At 38.6% G+C, this 18,142-nt stretch overlaps 1 protein-coding gene across 3 annotated transcripts in view; it reads right to left on the reverse strand.

The window, feature by feature from the left end:
• Positions 1 to 18,142, reverse strand: part of nek7 (NIMA-related kinase 7) — a 198,896-nt gene that overhangs the window by 37,078 nt on the left and 143,676 nt on the right. For all 3 annotated transcript variants that reach the window (XM_072573882.1, XM_072573883.1, XM_072573885.1), the window contains one exon: positions 601 to 709. In XM_072573882.1, the coding sequence (XP_072429983.1) occupies positions 601 to 709 (109 nt within the window). The remainder of the gene's footprint in view (positions 1 to 600; positions 710 to 18,142) is intronic.

Consider the following 18,142-nt stretch of genomic DNA (forward strand, 5'->3'; position numbering starts at 1 on the left):
TTTGGCATTTTTTTCATTACTTTGGGATATCTCAAAACTCTTTTGCAGCCAATAATGCAACATTTGGAATGCAGTCACTTTTGTAATTTAGGAAACACACCAGCCAATTTGTGCATTGCAAGCACCCCTAATTATCAATGCGATAATGATCAGATAATTTGTTTTAGTATTGTTGTTTGCAGGTTAGCCTGGATGCCAGGTACAATTCCATGCTCTACTTCGAACAGTGCCACAGGGACTTGCATGTGGAACTGAGAAGACACTCTGAGCCTCAGTTTAACACCTCCACAAAAAACATCTTCGGTAGCACAGCATTTCCTCAGTAATGTACCGTATTGACAGTCTAAGAAAAACATTTCACCCTTAGCCCTTCCCATACCCTTTTACTTATCTTCAACAATGCCTTAGGAGATCCTGGATATAGTTGATTGAACATATTGTTATCTCCATTAGTACGACACCAAGTCAATTGATTTAAAGCCTTTAAGGAGAACTAGTTGTGGTATGTGATGTTCAGAACAATCCATACATAAAATCACAAATTCAGTGCAATCTTTTGATTTCTAATGGGTTATGGTTATTATGATGTATTGAAGTTACCTCTGTGCATGACACGCCGAGAATGCATGTGTTCCAAGGCACTGCAGAGTTGCACAAAATACTTCCATATTGTTCTCTCTGGAATCAGCCGCTTTTGTTTCTTAAAATGCTGTGAAAATATCAAACAACAAAATGTTTCAAAATCAGCACTAATACAATTGAAAAATCTATAACATTATTAATTTCACTGAATCACAGAAATCATTTGGCCCATTGTGTCTGCAGTAGTTCTCTGAATTAGCATTATACTCACTGCTTTTCTCCTGCTCGTTTCTCATAACTCTGCATATTATTTTTTCTTTAATGCTCTCTTTGAAATTAAATTTGAAACTAAACACAGAAAACATACAATTTAGGATTGCAGTTCTTCATGCAAATGCATGTATAAAACGGGACTCTGCTTGGAAATACTAATAACTTGAATCATAAAATTTCTCTGGAAATCCGGTTTCAACTGACAACAAATGCTGACCAAAGTTAAATGACTGTCATTGGGTTTGAAAGTAAACTACAGATGCTGGGAAACTGAAACAAACATGGCTCGAAAAATTCAGCCTGGCAGCATCTACAGAGAGAACGCAGAGGGTTATGTTTTAGGTCCAATGACTCTTCTAGTTTTATCAGAGAGGCAGGAAAATTGACGAAGGATGAAGGGGCTCCTGCCCGAAACGTTGATTTTCCTGCTCCTCGGATGCTGCCTGACCTGCTGTGCATTTCCAGCACCACTCTAATCTTGACTCTAAGCTCCAGCATCTACAGTCCTCACTTTCACCTAGTTTTAGCAGAGTCAACTAAGCAACTTAAAGGAATTAGACACAAAATCGCTGGAATTTTAAATTGTCAGTACTGTTGAATTCTGAGAGAAAAGGAGGTTTCTGAAAATGTGCCTTGACCAAGATAATCCCTACCAGAAGGCGAGGAGCACTAAGATTCGACTCAGCATGAAGTGATTGAGACCAGCTGGGGAGCTGAGAGAAACCTTTGGACTTGCCTCAAACAAGACTTGTGTGCCCGAAGAATACCATAAAGTTAAAGAAAACTAATGTAACGTTTGCCTGTTAGTCAATATTTGAATTAAGCTCATTTCAGCAGGTTATTACAGCAAAAGTCTTAAAGTGAAATCTTGTTCTCTGTTGTTTCAATTGAGCATTTGCAAAATTCACTGATCTTGAGTTACTCATTAGATAGATTGGCTGAGCTGATGAGGGACAGGAAAACATTTATTTACTCTTTATTTTAGATTAGATTAGATTCCCTACATTATGGAAACAGGCCCTTCGGTCCAACCAGTCCGCACTGACCCTCTGAAGAGTAACCCACCCAGACCCATTTCCCTCTGACGAATGCACCTAGCACTATGGGCAATTTAGCATGGCTAATTCACTTGACCTGCACATGTTTGGACTGTGGGAGGAAACCAGAGCACCCAGAGGAAACCCAAGCAAACACAGGGAGAATGTGCAAACTTCACACAGACAGACACCCAAGGCTGGAATTGAACCCAGGACCCTGGTGCTGTGAGGCAGCAGTGCAAACCACTGAGCTACTGTGCCACACTGTAAGAATGTCCAAAGTTCCTGTATATTTAAAGGGAATGGAAATTCCTTCCTTTGGCATTAGCCTCCCAAAAAAAAACTTGAAAATGTGCTGCATGTGTTAAAATTTATGCTCATTTCTTAAATTTTATAAAAGCTCTGCATGAAAAATAGCTGATAGAAGTTGTGTTAAGTATTGACTCTGTGTTCAGAATTTAACAGATTATGGAAAGCTTCTTATCCCATTTCAATTCATTTATGCAGAAATTATTGCAGCAGTCCAATCCACATGTTAACTTCTTTAAAAAGAAAATCTCTAACACCTGTCGCAAATTTAACTGTAATAATTTCAAGTTATGAACATACAAAAAAAAAGGACAGGTACAAATGCTTTGACATTAGGTCTGTCTCAATTTGGTAACCTGTCATCCTTAACTCACTATTTTAAGTTAATAGTCTACATTTGTTTTTTTAATGTCATTTACAATTCAAATAAATATACCAAATCACCTTCTTTCAAGGCTGAAATCCCACAAATTATTCAGCAATTTTAATTATAAATTCATTATACGTTTTCTCAATAGCTTGGACCTCAACGGCAAGGATTTGGCTTTATGGTTCTTTGCTGCATACTCAAAAGTTTCCATTGTGCCAAATGGCCAGAGCAGTACACTGCAATCAAGGTGTGCTCTCACAAGACCACTATAAGATTTACTCAAGTACTCCAACTGGAGCACCTATTGTTGTAGCTGCACAGTTGAAAATACAGTTTTCTTCAGTGTCCTTTTTTTCGAAGCTTCCTCTGAGTGTTACCATATTCCAGCTTCGATTACTTCACATTTGCACCAAATTTCATCTACCATTGCTTTTCTTACTAAGATATTCAATTTGATTTATCCTATAAACCTGGGCTTCGTCCTTTCATTCTTATATTGCTCTAAATTAGATGTTGGTGATAAAATACCACAATCTACTCTGATATCTATTTGAAGCAGCTAAAATTTCAACAATTCTTAAGGAGGGTCACTGGACCCAAACCATTGACTGATTTTTCTCCACCAATGCTGCCAGACCAGCTGAGATTTTTCCAGCAATTTCTGCTTTTACGATTTCACCAGCAATCCTTGGGCAAGCCAAACGGTTCTCTCTGACACCAATATCTGGGGTACCCCATGTGGTTCTCTTCAACATCTATGCTGGAGATACCCTACTCAGAACACACTATCCACATCCTGAATATTTGCCAATGTTATGGGGTTATCATTGCCAGGGTATACAGTTATAAGGACCAAAACTGCTTCAGACTGATGTGCGCCATTCTGACAATACACTCCTGCATGCTTAAAGTAGATACATTGGGATATATTAAAAAATTCAAAAGAAGAGATAAAAATGAATCAAGTAAAAATGAACGTCAATGTGGTCAAACACAAGGAAACTATATTGTTTTCATTTTCATTAATATGTTTTTCTGAGACAGAATCACAGGGAAATGTTGATCAATGTGTCCTTATCAAAATGAATATGATACTTAAGTTTACAAATAACTGATAACTAAGTGAGCGAGAAAAACGATAAGAATTAGACATCTGGCCTTCTATTAAGATGTAATAAATGTCAGGAAGAGTTAAATATTGTTTACTTGTGCTGTAAACTCATAAGGAGTCACAGAGGCAGAGTTAAATACAACTCCAATACAAGAAATGAACTGTGACTAAAGTATTTAAACATTAGCACCTGCAGAATGTTGAAAACACTCCAAATTTCATTTTTCTTTTTGTTCAGAAGAGATATACCAGACCATGAAAGTCCACTCAAGGATTGTCCTTCCAGATGTTTTCAACTCTTGGTCTACGTGCAAAATGTTGGTCAGCTGCTGTGATGTTTCAAATATAATTCTAAGTAACAAAATGTTGGCATCCATCCAAAATGAAGCTTTGCATCTATTCTTCCCAAAGCTGAATTTACATATCAGAGGTTTGTTTGATGTCAGGATGGTAAGGATATGAAACAGCCTTCCTTTCAGAAACATATTGTATTCTATACAATACACACAGCAAATTGAAAATATATTTTTAATATGTAAAAATTGACAGTACTACGGCACCAGGAGGGATTTCAGTTAAAAAACATACATAAAAATGATTCAGTGAAATACAGGAAATAAAACAAATAGCAATATTTAACAGATGCTGTACAGAAGACATTTATTGGGATTAGCAGTTTATGGATTAAAATTAACATTTTCAAGCCAAGATGCACTTCATTTCAAGGTGATTATACAGCAATGTACCCAAAAAGTACAAACAATAGGAGGTTAAATATTTTACAATTACAACTGCAATAAAATAGATGCAAACAAACATTGTTGGCTAACTTGCTCAAATTTTATTTTAGGCATGATACCAACAGAGCAATGATAATGAAAGTTAGTTCAATGCTAGAAAATAGAAATTTAAAAGATTAATGTTCGAAATTTAATTATTGCAAAGTAACTGTTGTTAATTAACTGAACATCATTCACTTAGTATGACCCTAATGTTGCTGTACCACAACTCTAATTAAGCACTTCTGGATTTGCCCAATATCTTACTCACAACAGTGACTGTAGTAACTAGGAATGAATTTGAAAGCAAGTTATATTCTTTTTGAGTGCAAGCCTAGAATTAATTTCACTGCGGATTTCATGCACAAAATTGTAATTTTCAGCTTGTTTTACTACACTGGCACTCCTGCTGGGCATTTTGATGAGCTATAATATTTTTACTAATATGATGCCTGCCATTCTAATAAACGTCGAAGTCAGAAGAGCTGAAAGATTTCTCCCACGCAATCACAGACTTCTGTAAACAGGAGGCATTCTTACTGGACTTTATGGTACGTGTAAAGGAATTAACAGCCAGATTTTAATTTATTTTGCATCTACACTGAAAACTGATGCACTGGGCTCTTCTCGGAGTTTCAAGTTATGCACAAAATAGTATTCATAGATTGGAATTTTGAGAACCATATATTTTCCTATTTAATGAAAATAGGAACACAAGAACGTTGTAGATGCGCTGTATATTCTTCAAGCTTTAACACTGCTTTCTTACAAATAAGGATGACAAAACTCAACTGTATAACACCATATATAGATTTCTACTGAAAGGCAATAAAACAACAAAATGGTGGGGAACTTACTTTAAGAAGTTTTTTAAAAAGAAAATACTGCAGATGCAATACTTAGAGCTCCTTAGATATCGAGGCTACAGAAATAATATTGGGAAACCAGAAAATTTCAAAAGATGTTTTGCATCTGTCTTAATGAAGAAGAGACCAGCAGCATTCCAAAAATACTAAATACTCAAGGGGCTGGGGGTGAGGGAGTGAATCATATCTTGACTGGAATGTCAAACTATTACATGGTACTACATCAAGAGGATGATTAACTGGTCAATCAGAAGTATGTTCCATTACAAAAATTTAAAAATAATGATGGAGCACAGTGCTACAAGAGCTATACAAGCCAAATGGGATTTCAGTCTGGTCATGTGCCTCTTGGAAGACTGTTTCATTCATGTAGCTAGGTTATATATTCTGAAACCTGTCAAGGACAAAGGCGGCACTCACAACCTGAATACTGAGAAATACAGTATTTGGTTCCAAAGTTTATAGCTCAATGATGGATTATTTATCTGGTGTGTCATTGCATCTATAAACCACTTGATGGCAATGGTGAACAGTTTGGGGAAAAATAATTGCATCAAGATCTTAAAATGTCATGCATCCAGTATCATAATATCGATCATCACACAAGTTCTAGTCCTTTATACGACACCAGTGATCTTAAAGTAGGGAGGCCTGTTTGTAAAATGACAATTCCCAGAGATATCTGACATTTGTCAAAGAATAAGATATTTTGCTGGTTTCAATTCAGGTTATTATTCATTAACAAATAAATCCTTGAAAGTTAAGAAGAATTTTCAAAATCTCATCTTCATGCTCACATGAGCCTAATGCCCAATTATGTACAGAGATGGAGCCACAAATACGCAGCAGTAACAAATGTAATTTGTAAATCCTCTCAGAACAGATGCAAGCCCAAAGGGGAATAAATTGTACTGGTATTTCCTTCATAAGGTGTGAAACATCTGGAACTTATAGCGTGGTGGTCAAATCAGTACAGAGCAGGCTATGCGTTTGAGGTTTATTGTGGCCAGCCAATTTGCCAGAGCAGAAATAACAATTCCAAATTTTTCTCTTCTGTCAAATTTTATTTTATTGATTCCAGCTTCAAGAAAGTATTATTCCAGTATTTTTGACACAGCATGGGAAAGAAAGGGAAAAGAAAACTAATTATCAGGAATAGAACATGCTTTCCTAGACTGCTGGTTGTTCTAGCCTGATAACACTGCAAATCAGTGTTCACTTCAGTTGCAGGAGGACATTTGAATAGATGCTCAATTACTATAAATTTCAGGAACCCACGCTCCAAAGCAAAGGGCATGCTGAATACAGTACTCCTCAACCAATGCTTTGTATGAACTAAAATGAAAAAACTGAACCCAATAAAATACTTTCCCGCAATAGAATGCACCTTATGGGTAATAGTCCCTTAGAAATGAAGGGCTAATATTGCCAACATAGCACATGTTGACTTCTGTGCTGGAGATTTAAGTCCAACAGTCAGAGCTTGCCTCCATCAAATTTGTTGAACATTTCTAGGCTTTTTGTATCTTTGTGTATAATTGTCAGGGTTGGCTTAATTAAAGTGACTAAGCAATATCACATGACAGCTATCAGTTAATTTCTGACCCTTGTTGCACACCACTTGACTAGCACTCCAAGATGAGTGGTGACTTTGGTCTCCAATTCTTGCCAGTCATGATCTCTCAGCAGGGGTAAGATCGAACCTCATGTAGAGGAAATGAATGGTAATCCAAGTTAAAGTCCTGAGTTCCTCCAATAGGAAGTCCATTGCTACTGACAGATAGAAATACAGAACATATCCTCCAGGTGAGCCTGGAACAGAGCACCACAGTGTATGATATTGATACAATTGATAATATTTTCAGTTACTTGTGCATGCTCAGTGGATCAGCCAGGGGTCTATGATTATATGGGGCAAATTATCAGCATCAACCAAAATGATGACCTTCATGCCAGGTCGGTGTTTTCTTCTGACTGCTGAATATCTTATCCTTCAACAACAAGTGCCTAGAAGCAGCAGGCCTAATTGTCAGCAGTGAATGGAGAGAATACCAAGCAAAAATACATCAATATCATCTTCAAAAATGTCAGTTAAGGTGTTAAGACATTTAGAATTGAAAAAAGAAAATCATTGATTTTCAATGAAGGAATCAACAAAATCTTGTCAGTCATTCACATGCCCCTCCCTTGTGAATTTGCTTATCCACATGATTTTTACTGTCTATCTTTTGATTATTGCGAATATTCACTCATCCATTATTTTCCAAGAGTAAACAAGAGCACTGCAAGTGCATCATGCACTGCATAGCCAGCCAATTTCAATGTTCATGAATGTGGAAAACTGCAACAAGTTCTTGGAATGCATTCACATGAACAATTGTTCTTTACTGTCAAAGATACTGATTCCCTGACTACACAGTAACTTACCATTTTCACATTTCTCTTCTTCTTTGGTCCACTTGAATAATCATCTCTACCACAATGGTACATTCAATTTGTTCAGCCGTCCTACAAACTTTGCAGTCATCCAAACAGGCATATAAGGGCAATGGCTAAGGCAATTGAGGGCTTTGCCCCTAGCAGATTGCATCATGACCACAGCTCATAATCCCAGCTCACCTTAAACTGAACTTTTAATTGCAATGTGTTTTTTTAGAAAAGAGATACAGCCAAAATGTGACAGTAGATGCAAATTCAGTGGCTGTGTGAAGAGGAACCCTGTAATATAGCATCTTTGGCTTTCAAGGAATGCTCCCAGAGGGAAATGCTGAACTGTAATAATAACAACATTATCACGGACTGTGGATATGATGGAAGAAAGACAACAGACATGCTTACTTTCAAGAATACTCAGGTCAGGGGTTAGAAGCTAGTTTAAATCTTGTCTGTGTGCTACTGAGCAGAGGTGCTCATATGCAAAGTCAGCTGAGGTACTCGCACTCTGAGTTTGACTGTGTTGTAAAGCCACAGTCAAAGAAGCATCCATTCATTACTGTGCGTTGGAAACCAGTCAGCAAGCCAGTTAAAAGGAAAGAGTATAAAAGAATTTCAGCTAATGTTGAAAGCCAAGGATCTCAAAATCAAATGCCTAACAGTCAAGCTTCCACAATCTAATTTTCACAGATGACTCAGACGATCTACATACCCTTTAAAATGTTATATTCTTTTGGATTCACTTCTCATCTTTAATCTGTGTATCTGTTGTTATTTTTTCCTTGTATTTTACCAGAAAACTCTTTTCATGAAAGCAAGTCAGATTAAATTGGCTTTTTTTTAAAAACAACAAAATCATTTGGTCTGGGAGACACATATCTACAAGGGAATAGATCCTTGATAAACTAACCTGGTCGCAATCAACAAAGCAGGCAGGTGAATCCCTCTTCAATGGCAGTTTGGAACAATAATATACCTAAGGAACCTCATCTCAGGACTGGTTTAAGCAATTAATTTACCTGACGCAGCAGTGCTCATGTCATCTCATATATCACAAAACACTGCACATGGACAATGTTGTACTGAAGAATTCAATAGACTTTTATTATAACTAAACATTTGTATTGCATTATGTTACTATATATACAAGTTGGGGGGAGAAATGGCAGATGAAGTTTAGTCCAGTGTGAGGTGATGCATTTTGGGAGGACAAATGCAAGATGGAAGTATATGTCAAACGGCAGAACCCTGAGGAGTACTGATATGCAGAGTCTATAGATCCTTAAAAGTGGCAACACAAGTGAATAAGGTAGTAAAGGGGGGCCATGGCATGCTTGCCTTCGCTGATCAGAGCTTTGAATGTAAAAATTGGTAAACCACGTGACAGCTGTATTAAAAAAAAAATTAGTGAGGTCACATTTGGACGATTGCTTGCAGTTCAGGCCTCCACACTACAGGGAGGATGTGCAGGCTTTGGAGAGGATGGAAAGAATATTACCACGATGTTGTCTGAATTGAAGTGTATTAACTACAAAGGAGAGGTTGGACAAACTTGCATTGTTTTCACTTGAGCGTTAGGGACTAAAGGACGACATGACGAGAGGCATGGTTCAGATGGATAGTCCTCCCCCCTCCTCCCAAGAGTGGAAATGTCAAATACTACAGGATATAGGTTTACGGTCAGAGGGGAAAAGTTTAAAGAATATGTGTGAGGCAAGTTTTTTTTTACACAGAGGGTGATAGGTGCATGGAACACGCTGCCAGGGGAAGTAGTGGGAGCAGATACACCAGCAATGTTTAAGAGACATTTTGACAGATATCAATGGGCAAGGATAAAGGGAAATGGAGAACATGCAGGTAGATGGGATGAGTTTAGAATGGCATCATGATCGGCAGGGAAACTGTGATCCGAAGGGTCTGTTCCCATGTCATACTGTCCTACATTCTATTACATTCAAAGGGACATCAGTGCCTGGAATACCAGTACGCTATTTGTTAGAGAACAGCAGTTTTCTTGCAGCATGTCGTGAGTTAAGGTTGAGTATGAGACCTTTATACCCTCAGGGTACACACGAGGACACAATATCAGCATTATGATAATGTTTCAAAGGTACGCTCACACAGTGTACATGTGACTGAACACAGGGGTATCTCTGCCATTGCATCTACAGTCTCTTACTTGTGACTCATATTTGTGACTTTTGACAGCCCTTCTATCTCTGAACTTGCACCACTTCCGAATGTAAGGGAGATTACTGGCTCCTGAACTGAGCATGCAGTTAAGACCCCCCCTCTCAATGCCCACAATGTCTGCAGTTCAAATGCCTTGACTTCAAACTGAAGTCTCTCAATACACAGACAGTTGATAAGGTGGGGTTGTCAAGAATAGCAATGCTCTAGCCAATCCACCATGCTGCATTATGCCATCCATTTCTATCTTTATTTTAATGCATTAAATAATCAATATATTTAAATCAATTTAGCTCAGTTTTATGTCTTTCAGCTAATTATTTGATCCAGTTTAAGTGAAAGTTGATTAAACACTTGTATGTGATACAAGCAAGTACTGTTAGCAAAAAGCAGGATCTCCTTTACCCTCTGCACCAAAGTCCCATTTACACTAAATTCCTAACTCCTGCACACTACAGCTATTTGAATCAACTTGTTCAGATTCGTAATTAAACATCCCTAGGGAATGTGCAACTTGAACCTAGGCCTCCTCACCCAAAGGAAGGGACACTATCACTACACCACAACACCCCCAAAGACAACAAATGTCTCCTGTAACCTTGCACGTTTTTTTTCAATTAACCATCTAATTAAATGCTTTGACTCAATCGTCTTCCACCACATGCCTAGGCATGTATTCCATACCTTAACCATTCACATTCAGTAGAAGTCTTACCGCAAATTGCTTTTATTAATGTCATTTCATTCTTGATTCAGTCATGAGTAAACAGTTTGTCCCTCTCGCCATTTTCCAGATTCCTTGTGATTTTGAATACTTCTGTCAGATCTCCTCTTGGCACTTCTACCCCAAGAAAAGCAGTTGTAACATCTCAAACCTCTCTCTCTACACAGAAGTTCCTCACACTGGAACCATTCTTCTAAACTTGTTCTGATCCTCTCCAAGACTTCATATCCATCCTAAAGTGCATGTCCTGAATTAGATGCAATACTCCAGCTGAGGTCAAACTCGTGTCTTATGCAAGTTCAACATAATCTCCTTGCTCTTGTACCGTATGCTCCGATTAATAAGGTTGAAGATACTGTATGCTTTATTAAACATTCTTTCAGTCTGTCCTACGACCTTCATTACTCAGGTATGTATACACCGAGGTGGTTCTGATTCTGCACCCCTCCAGAATTGCTATTTATTTTATGTCTTGCCATATTCTTCTGAAGAGGACCAGAATTGCAAGGAATATTCCAAAAGCGGTCTAATCAATGTCCTGTACTGCAGCAACATGATCTAAGCAATAAAGTAAAGTATACCAAACTCCTCCTTCACTATCCTATCTACCTGCGACTCTACTTTCAAGGAGCTATGAACCTGCACTCCAAGGTCTCTTTGTTCAGCAACACTCCCTCGGACCTAACCATTAAGTATATAAATCCTGCTAAGTTTTGCTTTCCCAAAATGCAGCACCTCGCATTTATCTGAATTAAACTCCATATGCCACTCCTCAGCCCACTGGCCTATCTGATCAAGATCCTGTTGTAATCTGAGGTAAACTTCTTCACTGTCCACTACACTTCTAATTCTGGTGTCATCTGCAAACTTATTAACTATACCTTCTTTAATCAGATCCAAATCATTTATACGAATGACAAAAAGTAATGGACCCCTTGTGGCACTCCACTGGTCATAGGCCTCCGGTCTGAAAAACAACCCTCCACCACCACCCTCTGTCTTCTGCCTTTGAGCCAGTTCTGTAGCAGTGCCTCCTTACTCAATCAATTGGAAACCTATGCAATACATTTCTCTGGAAACACTTTGGAATCCTCCCTCTTTCAATCCTTTACACAACTATCCCAATCTATATTTGAATCATGAGAAGACCCCACCATATCTACCCTACAAGGTGTTGATCTATTCCCCTGCAAATCCTCTTCTACATCCTTTTCATTATTTGTAGCCCATGGAATACACCAGGCAATGCAAGTGCACTTTATTGTTTGTTGCAGCTAAATCAGTTCTATCGTTGACCCCTCTGCACCAGCATACCTCATCCTTTTCTTTATCAGGAACATAAGTCCTGCCTTTCTTTTAGTCAGATTTCTGATATCAGCACATCGTAACTCCATGTGACAACCTGCACCTGCTACTCAACACTTTTCCTTATGACACTCCCATGCATTTACATCATGCACAGTAGCACAAATTTAGAATGTTTCAATATCTCTTTCATTTGAACTCTACCAATTAACTTATTTTTCATTATTGTAAAGCTATCTCTTGGTAGTTTGTGCACCCTGATATTCCATGCTATTATCTCTTGGTACCAACACCCCTGCCATGTTAGTCAAAGCCCTCTCAATAGCCAGCAAAACACTCCACAAGGAACTCAGTCCTCATTCCATTCAAATACAAGTTCTAGTATTCATTTGCTTTATTCTTCTTTTCTATACTCACTTGTTTGTAGCTCTGGGTGTTTACTACTTTTGAGATTCTGTTTGTTCATTTACGACTTATGTCCCTAAATTCTGGATGCAGAAGCACATCCCTTTTTCTATCTACAACAGCAGCACTTATGTGAAAAAATACTACTGGCTGTTCCGCCATCCCATCCACCGTCCTCAGGGTGCTCTACAGCCAGTGATATCCTTGATCTTGGCACCAGAGAGATAATAAACCATCTAGATTAATGTTTACAGTCTGAGAAATGCTCATCTATTTTCCTAATATGGAATCTCCTATCAGTGTTGCCCATCCAGTCAGATTTCTGGTCATCATGATTATTCTCTATTTCGGTAATCACAAGTAAACGATGGGCTTAACTACCTTGCAAGTTTAAGACATAGAAATAATTGAAAATTTTAGGATTCAATTTCAATTTTACCAATTAACCAACCTTGCCATTATCTCACAATTGTTTTCAAAATGCACTCAGAACTTGTCCCTCCCTATCTCTAATCTTCTCCAGCCCTACAAACTTTAGCTATTTGTGCTCCGCTAATTTTGGTCTCTTGAGCATCCCCAATTTGAATTACTCCATTGTTGGTGACTGTCATTCAGTTGATGAGGTCTAAAGCTCTGGAATATCCTGCATGCACTTTTTCACCTTGATTTCCTTTTTTAAAGATGCACCTTGAAACCACATGATTTGACCAATATTTTGATCGTCTGATCGAACATCTCCTTAAAATATATTTATCATTTTATTTAAAAATGCCCCTGTGAAGCACCTAAAATATATTATTTTGAAGGTACTTATGAATTGCAAGTTGTTCGGATCTATGATGCATTCAGTTCATGTTTGCACACTCTGCCTTAACTTCTTAACTAAGTGATTAATTTTAATATACTGTCAAGTAGCCTATCTGGCAGTGAAAACTAAATTTTAAAAGCATGAACTTCAATTTTTATTTGGTGTTAGACAGTATATTATATTTTCTATTTGCTCTCCTTGTCTCCTTTGCCTTTCAATTCAGTTTTTAGTTCCTTCTTTTTACCTTACTTTGCCATTTGACATTGAATTCACTCTTCTAACTTGCACTTTCTGCTTCAGACCTTGTGATGTTTATTCACAATACTTCTTAAAAGACATTTGAAGCCACAAGGATCGGTGCTGGGCCCTCTACTTTTTGTCATTTACATAAATGATTTGGATGCGAGCATAAGAGGTACAGTTAGTAAGTTTGCAGATGACACCAAAATTGGATACGTTGTGGACAGCAAAGAGGGTTACCTCAGATTACAATATGAATGGAGTCATAGAGATGTACAGCATGGAAACAGACCCATGCTGACCAGATATCCCAACCTAATCTAGTCCCACCTGCCAGCACCCAGCCCATATCCCTCCAAACCCTTCCTATTCATATACCCATCCAAATGCCTCTTAAATGTTGTAATTGTACCAGCCTCCATCACATCCTCTGGCAGCTCATTCCATACACATACCACCCTCTGAGTGAAAGAGTTGCCCCTTAGATCTTTTTTATATCTTACCCCTCTAGTTCTGGACTCCCGACCCCAGGGAAAAGACTTTGCCTATTTATCCCATCCATGCCCCTCATAATTTTGTAAACCTCTAAGGTCACCCCTCAGCCTCCAATGTTCTAGGGAAAATAGCCCCAGCCTGTTCAGCCTTTCCCTGTAGCTCAGATCCTCCAACCCTGGCAACATCCTTGTAAATCTTTCCTGAACCCTTTCAAGTTTCACAACATCTTTCCGATAGGAAGGAGACCAGAATTGCACACAATATTCCAGCATTGGCCTAACCAATGTCCTGTACAGCCGCAACATGACCTCCCAACTCCTGTACTCAATACTCTGACCAATAAAGGAAAGCATACCAAACACCTCCTTCACTATTCTATCTACCACTTTCAAGGAACTATGAACCTGCACTCCAAGGTCTCTTTGTTCAGCAACACTCCCTGGGACCTTACCTGTTAAGTGTATAGGTCCTGCTCCGACTTGCTTTCCCAAAATGCAGCACCTCGCATTTATCTGAATTAAACACCATCTGCCACTTCTCAGCCCATTCACCCATCTGGTCCAGATCCTGTTGTAATCTGAGGTAACCCTCTTTGCTGTCCACAACATCATCTCCAATTTTGGTGTCATCTGCAAACTTACTAACTGTACCTCTTATGCTCGCATCCAAATCATTTATGTAAATGACAAAAAGTAGACGGCCCCGCACCGATCCTTGTGAAACTCCACTGGTCACAGGCCTCCAGTCTGAAAAACAACCCTCCACCACCACCCTCTGTCTTCTCCCTTTGAGCCAGTTCTGTATCCAAATGGCTAGTTCTCCCTGTATTCCATGAGATCTAACCTTGCTAATCAGTCTCCCATGGGGAACCGTGTCAAATGCCTTACTGAAGTCCATATAGATCACATCTACTGCTCTGCTGTCATCAATCCTCTTTGTTACTTCTTCAAAAAACTCAATCAAGTTTGTGAGACATGATTCCCCATGCACAAAGCCATGTTGACTATCCCTAATCAGTCCTTGCCTTTCCAAATACATGTACATCCTGTCCCTCAGGATTCCCTCCAACAATTTGCTCACCACCGAGGTCAGGCTCACCAGTCTATTGTTCCCTGGCTTGTCTTTACCACCCTTCTTAAACAGTGGCATCACGTTTACCAACCTCCAGTCTTCTGGCACCTCACCTGCGACTATCGATGATACAAATATCTCAGCAAGAGGCCTAGCAATCACATCACTAGCTTCTCACAGAGTTTTTGGGTAAACCTGATCAGATCCTGGGGATTTATCCACCTTTAACCGTTTCAAGACATCCAGCACTTCCTCCTCTGTAATCTGGACATTTTGCAAGATGTCACCATCTATTTCCCTACAGTCTATATCTTCCATATCCTTTTCCACAGTAAATACTGATGCAAAATATTCAGTTAGTATCTCCCCCATTTTCTGTGGCTCCACACAAAGGCCACCTTGCTGATCTTTGAGGGGCCCTATTCTCTCCCTTGTTACCCTTTTGTCCTTAATATATTTGTAAAACCCCTTTGAATTCTCCTTAATTCTATTTGCCAAAGCTATCTCATGTCCCCGTTTTGCCCTCCTGGTTTCCCTCTGAAATATACTCCTAGTTTCTTTATACTCTTCTATCTATTCAATCACTCAATCTATCCTGTCTGTACCTGACATATGCTTCCTTCCTTTTCTTAACCAAACCCTCAATTTCTTTAGTCATCCAGCATTCCCTATATCTACCAGCCTTCCCTTTCACCCTGACAGGAATATACTTTCTCTGGATTCTTGTTATTTCATTTCTGAAGGCTTTCCATTTTTCAGCCGTCCCTTTACCTACGAACATCTGCCTCCAATCAGCTTTTGAAAATTCTTGCCTAATACCATCAAAATTGGCCTTTCTCCAATTTAGAACTTCAACTTTTAGATCTGGTCTATCATTTTCTATCACTATTTTAAAACGAATAGAATTATGGTCACTGGCCCCAAAGTGCTCCCCCACTGACACCTCTGTCACCTGCCCCGCCTTATTTCCCAAGAGTAGGTCAAGTTTTGCACCTTCTCTAGTAGGTACATCCACATACTGAATCAGAAAACTGTCTGAAAGGTCTGCAGGGATATGGGCCAGGAGCAGGCAGATGGGACTAGTTTATGCTAGGAATGATGTTCAGCATGGACTGTTTGGATTGAAGGGTCTGTTTCTGTGCTGTATAACTCCATAACTTCAATCTGATTGATAAGGAGATGTACTGTTGAGAATCCTGTTATAAACACTTCCCGGATGCCCTGCAGAGGGCACTGCAGGGCATCCGGGAGGCGTTTAACAGGATTCCCTCTATGCATGCCCAATGTACAGCAACTTACTGTGCAAAATTCACAGAAATTAAGCAGGCATGGGCAAATCATTTTGCCAGTTACAGTAAATTCTGACAGCATCTTCAATTTCTCTTAAAAAAACAAATGTCTTGAAAGAGTCACATTGTCTTTCCTTAACAGAATATTTTTAAAGCATGCTTACTCAAACAATGTTTGCTTTTACAGAAATTACTAGAGTACATGCAGTCCTGGGTTGCAAATGAGTTACGTTTGAATCCACTTGCAAGTTGATCTGTATGCAAGCTGGAACACAGTGCATGATAATATAAAATTAGCCCTTTTTAAGTACAGGGAACATTTCTATCTCAAAATTACATCCCTAAATGGGACTGTGCTCAAAATACAAGCATTTCTAAGCCAGACATTCATTGCTCAGGTCCCCTGAACTGATATTTTTATTTCAACCTAGTTTTCAAAGATAAAATGATCATTAATACAAGGGAAGCCTACACAGGGACTTCAAGTTCACAATTCCAACTGAAGGAGCTTGAATTGTGTGTTCTTCATGTTATAACAGGACCCATAAAAGCACACAGCTTTGTTAATCGGGACAGAGCAGGAATGAGATCTCAGCTGGAGTACAGGGTACAGTTCTGGGTGTTACATGTTAGGAAGGTGAACAAATTGGGGCGAGTGCAGAACAGGTTGAGAAGAATGTTTAGTGGGATGAAATACTAATTAGAGGATAGATTGGAGAAGTTAGGACTGGTATCCTTGGATTGCAGGCTGCTGAAAGGAAATTTGATCGAAAAAAATCTTCAAAATCATCTGTGGTCTGGACACAGTATACAGGGAGAAACTGCTCCCCCTCAGAAGAGGATCAAGAACTAGTTGACACAGATTTAAAATGTTCTACAAAAGAAGCAAATGTGACATGAGAAAATTCATTTTCATACAGCAAGTAATTAGGGGCTAGAATGCCCTGCTTGGGAGTGTGGTGGGGCAGCAACTGAGGCATTCAAGGGGACATAAGATGATTATTTAAATAGATTCAACGTGCAGGTTTATGGGAAAACAACAGATGAAGCCAAAATGCTCAGGGAGCTGGCATGGATATGATGGGCTGAATGGCCTCCACTTGTACTGTAACAATTGAGATTTTGAAATCTGATAGATAACCACTTGGTTAACACTGAATTCATGTAATATCTAGCTAAGGCTATCTTTTGACATTACTGACAGAAGTTACCAAACTGCAGCTAATCTCAGTTAATTATTATTGCATTGTGAGCATCTACAAGATAGCTGAGGTCATCACCTTGCCTATTGTCTGTGGCAAAAAATGTTTAAAATTACAGCAAATATGGAATATAAATTTTGGTAGCTTACAAATTGCAGAATAATTTACAGTCTCAAGTAAGCAATACTGCCAACACTTTAGCAGTTCAATTTATTTATAATCAGAATGTCTGATTTTGATTGACCAACCTCAAAAGTCAAACACATAGGTAGAAAAAAAATCAATGTTGCATATTGGAGAAAGAAATTATGAAGTCAATTGTAGGAGTTGCTAGTGAGATTTCAAATTACTTAGATATTTAGTAGAAAAATTGATGATTTATTGAAAATTTACTTTTTGTGGGAAAGGGGCAGGAAAAAGTATGTTAAGGAATGGAAGATACTTCAATCTATCCTAATAAAAATGATAATCGCTACACAATGGAACCATTTTGTCAGGACTGAAACTATTCAATGATCACCAACGTGGCAGTAACGTTTACATTTTTGCTGAATTGTCAGGGGTGCATGCGGTAAATTAAGTATTTGACCAACAGATAACTCCTGCTTCATACACTGATTATAGCATTGTATCCTCAAAAAGCTTTAATAGTA

The sequence above is a fragment of the Chiloscyllium punctatum genome, chromosome 7 (genome assembly GCF_047496795.1).
Source record: "Chiloscyllium punctatum isolate Juve2018m chromosome 7, sChiPun1.3, whole genome shotgun sequence".
NCBI classification, from domain to species: Eukaryota; Metazoa; Chordata; class Chondrichthyes; order Orectolobiformes; family Hemiscylliidae; genus Chiloscyllium; species Chiloscyllium punctatum.